Consider the following 5,131-nt stretch of genomic DNA (forward strand, 5'->3'; position numbering starts at 1 on the left):
GGTCCAGGCCCCCGGAGCCGCGCGGCTCCATGCTGTGCGACCTGGACCCTCCAGGCCCCTGGAGCGGCGCGGCTCTGCGGTCCGACCTGGAGAGTCCAGGCCTCCGGAGCGGCGCGGGACCTGGGGGGTCCGGCCCCCGGCGCTCGTGGCGGCGCGGGACCTGGGGGGACCAGGCCCCCGGAGCAGCGCGGCTCTGTACGGTCCGACCCGGGTCCGGGTCCCCGGAGCGGCGCTGCTCTGGTCGAGCCTGGGTCCAGGCCCCCGGAGCGGCCTGGTACAAGCTTTTGAATATATCTGTTATGAAATTATGTTATTCCTGAATGATCACTTAAAGTTTTTGATATTTGACTTTTCAGTCCCACAGGAGGGAAAACTTTTGCCTGAAGGATGCATTTGTCATGAGTGATATTAATCGTCTTGATGATCACTTAAAATTGTTAGTATGTGACTTTCCAATCCCACAGGAGGGAATGTTGGAAAAAATGTTGAAGCTTTATAATCAAATGTTTTAGAGTTGAAGTTTTTGAACATTTTTAAGAGTTTTCAACCAAGTTTGTTACGTATTTTTATTTATTTATTTTTTCAACCATGTTTTATCATCAATTGGAGATTGACATTATGTGGCTCACGGTCCAGTCCAGCAGAGTCACGGCTGCACTGGTCTCTGCTGCTGGTGGCTTGACTTTCAGCAGCAGTGCAACTTCCAGAGGGACCATGCTGTTTTCCCCGTCCAGCAGCTTTATACATAGAGCCAAAGTGGGAAAAAGACGAATCTCATATGTTTAAATAATAAAAGTAAACTTCTACATTGTATGAGGTAAAGGAAGAACATGGGCATTTTCTCTTTGTATTCATTATGAAAAAAGAGAAATGTTAATAAATGTTGCTCTAAGTATTAAACAATGTATCAACATGTTGGAATGAGAAAGAAGAATATATCACTTACCATAGATGTGCGTTCAACTTCTTCCTGTTGAATGCGTTTTCTGGCAACCTACAAAAAATAAAGACATACATTTGTTTAGTTTATTACATATTTATTACATATAATATATTACATATTATATTTATCGTACAATGTGGATACATGAATCATTGGTAGTTTGTGTGCGCGTGCGTGTGTGTGTGTGTGTGTGTGTGTGTGTGTGTGTGTTCGTGTGTTCGGGCGAAAGGCGGGGTACACCTTGGACTAGTCACCAGTCAATCACAGGGATGACATATAGAGAAAGACAACTTTTTGCAATCACACCCACACCGATGGGCAATTTAGAGTCACCAATTAACCTAACAAGCATGTCTTTGGACTGTGGGAGGAAGCCGGAGACCCCGGAGAGAACCCACGCATGCACGGGGAGAACATGCAAACTCCGCACAACTTTGTCCAAACCGGGGTTTGAACAAGTAAACTTCTAGCTGTGAGGCAACAGCGCTAACCACTGCAGTCACCGTGCAGCCCTGTTTGTATGTTTGTCTATATGTCTCTCTGCTCGTCTATATGTCTGTCTGTTTGTCGAAATGTCTGTCTATATGTCTGTCTATATGTCTATTTGTTGTCCTGGGGTGTTCTTCTGTGCTTCTGGGAGGGTGTGGAGATTCATTTCAGCCAGGGGTGGTCCTTTAGTGTCTCCAGGGTGGGTCGGGCCTCCGGGGTCTTGGTCAGACAGCTTCGTAGAAACCCCTGACAGTCTGGACAGACAAAAAAGAATCATGGTTGAATACACACTGTACTTAATATGTGTTTCCCTGTGCTTAATTTGACTGCATGTGGGTGTTAATAACTTACCGATGGAAAGACTTTCACTGATGTCAGGGTTTACATAAACAGTCTCAGTGCTGTCAGTAAAGGGGATAGTACCATGCAGGATCTCAAAAAGCACAACACCAAGCTGCCACACTGTAGTTGGTACGGCCCTGCACATCCCATTCTCGAACCACTCAGGGGAGGTGTACACATAAGTTGCTACAATTCAACCAGCCACAAAGTAAGAAAATATAATGGTAAGAGACAGAGATAAAGGACAGAGATAGCAATTATGCAATGATCATCAGCTCAAGCAATACAAATATAGGAGACTAAGACTAACTAATAATAAGAACAATAAGAGGGACAGCCTACCTGGACCTGAAGTGTAATTCTCCTCTGACAGAAATGTTCCACAGCCAAAGTCAATGAGCCGTACTCGAGGGACATCAGAGCCGGTTTCAAGGAGGATGTTCTCCAGCTTGATGTCCCTGTGAAATACTCCTCTGGAGTGGATCTCAATGACAGCATCCACCAGCTGTTTGGCTATGGTCTGGGGGAGAAAGAGAGAGACATCAAGACTGAGTGACATGGTGTTCATGGACACAGATACAAAAACACTGAATCACAGTTTGTATCAGCTACTTACTTTAGCCTCGTGCTCCTGCAGGGAGGACCCTCTAGATTCGACATAATCATACAGGTCACAGCAGGGGACTGGTCTCTCTAGGACGAGTATCAGGTCGCGATCCAGATCGTACCAGTCCAGCAGGGTCACGGCTGCACTGGTCTCTGCTGCTGGTGGCTTGACTTTCAGCAGCAGTGCAACTTCCAGAGGGACCATGCTGTTTTCCCCGTCCAGCAGCTTTATACATAGAGCCAAAGTGGGAAAAAGATGAATCTCATATGTTTAAATAATAAAAGTAAACTTCTACATTGAATGAGGTAAAGGAAGAACATGGGCATTTTCTCTTTGTATTCATTATGAAAAAAGAGAAATATTAATAAATGTTGCTCTAAGTATTAAACAATGTATCAACATGTTGGAATGAGAAAGAAGAATATATCACTTACCATAGATGTGCGTTCAACTTCTTCCTGTTCAATTTTTTTTATGGCAACCTACAAAAAATAAAGACATACATTTGTTTAGTTTATTAGTCGTACAATGTGGATACATGAATCATAGGTAGTTTGTGTGTGTGTGTGTGTGTGTGTGTGTTGTATAGCATGACAATGAATCTTACAGGTAGATTGTCCTTTTTGCGGAAGCCAGCAAAGACTGCCCCGAAGCCTCCTTCACCAAGCAGTTTCCCCTCCTCGTACTTGGACTCAAAGGCATCTGCAGAAATATATAACAAACATATTCCGTTTAAATATACATGCTCAGGACTTTCATCGGAACACTAATACATAAAACTAATCTCTCACAATAACCTCATTTTATTAGCGTAGCTGAGCATCATGGCTGCACAAAGCATGCCAGAATCCGTCCAAAGGAAACATAATAAATCCACCTACCAACATTTCTAAAGCTCACTAGTTGTCATGATCGATAAATCAGTACAAAAAACTGACTTATACTATTTCCAGTCTTTATGCTAAGTTAAGCAACTGCATGTCATAGCATTCAGTTGTGCTTCTCACAGAAGATACATTGAAACAGAAATGGTAGAAATTGATTTTGCAGCAGCCAAGGTATCCAGATTTTAGTCCCTTGCATGTGTCGAACTCCATAAACACTGGATTCTTCACTTCCAATAATATAACTCATAAGCATATGTCATTGGTCACTCTGTCTTCTAATTGCAGATTTTTTTCAAACCCCATGATGACACAATCATGGCTATTTTGACTTTGGAGACCTCCCTCCACATCCAAAGTAGACATTTACATCATTCTCTACAGGCTAAATATAATTCTGCCTATCCTAGCTTGCCTCTGCTGTGACGATGGGCCGTATTTGCTGAAGAGGAAGTGTCAGGGTTGTCACTGGAGGCCTCAGAGGGATAATGGGTCTTTCTGCTCCTTTTCCTGGGACCCTCTGTCTCCTCAGACTTCCTCTTTCTACTCGAGATGTTGGTAGATGTGGATGGTACGTTGTCGTCGGGGATGTCGTCGTTGGACTTCCTCTTGCTGCTGGTCTTCCCAGAACCCAACACAGCACCATGGCTGGGTCCAGAGGAGCTTGGAGTTTCTCCTGAAACTGTGACATTCAACAGATAAAGCCAAATCATGAGCATGCGAGTATTAGGAGTTAAAAACAAATTGTGCACATTGGTATTCAGACAAATCAGAGATATTTATCTGTAGACAATTCAGCCCTATACAATTTTTTTGGTGGTTTAAATAATTTGAAAATATAATGAAGACAAAAGACATAACACATAAAGTTCAGCAAAAGCCTGATTTCAGATAACTATGCCAAATACATTTCGATTTAGGTGAGAATGAGTCAACTTTAGTTGCTGACTCTCAATATAGCTTCTTGTAAATGGGCTTTATTTAACAAAGTACCCCTTTACTGAGCGTGCAATTATTCTCCTCTTTTAGTTTAACATTTACTTAACTGAAAACAAATACAATGAATCTTTTTAGGATTTTTCTGAGCTTACCTGTGCTGGTAGTTGGGCCAGTGAGGTCCCTGCTGCAGCCCTCGCAGGGACTTTGACTTGTCCTGCTCCTCTTGCTGGCTCTTTCAAGACTCTCCTCAGATTTTCTCTTCGAGATGTTTTTTCGATCTGAGTTGCAGTCTTTCTCTGTATATATGATGGGGTCAGTGCGGCAACCTGCAAGAACAGAAAACGACAATTCAGTATGTGCTTAATACAGTCCATTACATTATTTATGTTCTGAGTGAACCAGTTTAATCATGTGGTTTAAAGAGAAAGGAAAATAGCATTTTTTTTTTTGCCAGAATTGTGTTCCTCAATACTTACTCCGTTTTGCAACTGAGGCCCACCACTGAACGGTCCTTTTTGGTGTCCACGATTTGGATGACATGACTCTCAAAAAGTAATGCTTCTCCGTTGAAATGACAAATGAAAATGAACTAACTTGGATCATTCAAGTGTAAGTTATGTTATGTTCCAGAATGCCTTTGAAGAGGTTGTTCCAGAATGCCTTTGAAGAGGTTGTTCCGGAATGCTTTGGCCACACAAATTTGACCTCACAATATTCTGCTGTGTGTCGTGTTCTATAGAATACATTCAGAATGTTGAGTGGATTCAAATGCAAGAGATGTGTTTAATCAAACATAAACACATTCAAAGGCTTTATAGTACTTACACAGAAACAAAAGCGACAGATTGGGATTCTTAATTCGAATCAAAACATGGTTGGTGTGCAACTCTCATGATCCGTCCACAGAGATTATAATGTTATAAACCA

General features: G+C 42.4%; 1 protein-coding gene across 1 annotated transcript; it reads right to left on the reverse strand.

Annotated features, from left to right (window-relative positions):
• Positions 1 to 1,594: 1,594 nt before the first annotated feature.
• Positions 1,595 to 4,744, reverse strand: LOC138588622 (serine/threonine-protein kinase pim-2-like). Its single transcript, XM_069658883.1, has 8 exons — positions 4,681 to 4,744; positions 4,357 to 4,530; positions 3,813 to 3,947; positions 2,989 to 3,083; positions 2,391 to 2,606; positions 2,117 to 2,294; positions 1,784 to 1,960; positions 1,595 to 1,686 (listed from the first exon to the last, which is right to left on the reverse strand). The coding sequence occupies exons 1-8, from the start codon at positions 4,742 to 4,744 to the stop codon at positions 1,595 to 1,597; spliced, it is 1,131 nt and encodes a 376-aa protein (XP_069514984.1).
• Between the last annotated feature and the right edge of the window lie 387 nt (positions 4,745 to 5,131).

The sequence above is a fragment of the Semicossyphus pulcher genome, unplaced genomic scaffold (genome assembly GCF_022749685.1).
Source record: "Semicossyphus pulcher isolate SPU_LCO1_2020_fin unplaced genomic scaffold, fSemPul1.0.p SCAF_1, whole genome shotgun sequence".
NCBI classification, from domain to species: domain Eukaryota; kingdom Metazoa; phylum Chordata; class Actinopteri; order Labriformes; family Labridae; genus Semicossyphus; species Semicossyphus pulcher.

What these genes read in the sequence shown, in the direction of transcription:
- LOC138588622 (XM_069658883.1), bottom strand. Translation starts at nt 4,744, where the DNA reads ATGTCATCCAAATCGTGGACACCAAAAAGGACCGTTCAGTGGTGGGCC. An exon ending in GGCCTCAGTTGCAAAACGGA is followed by an intron (nt 4,531 to 4,680) that starts GTAAGTATTGAG and finishes CTGTTCTTGCAG; the next exon opens with GTTGCCGCACTGACCCCATC. An exon ending in CACATCTACCAACATCTCGA is followed by an intron (nt 3,084 to 3,812) that starts GTAGAAAGAGGA and finishes ATATTTCTGCAG; the next exon opens with ATGCCTTTGAGTCCAAGTAC.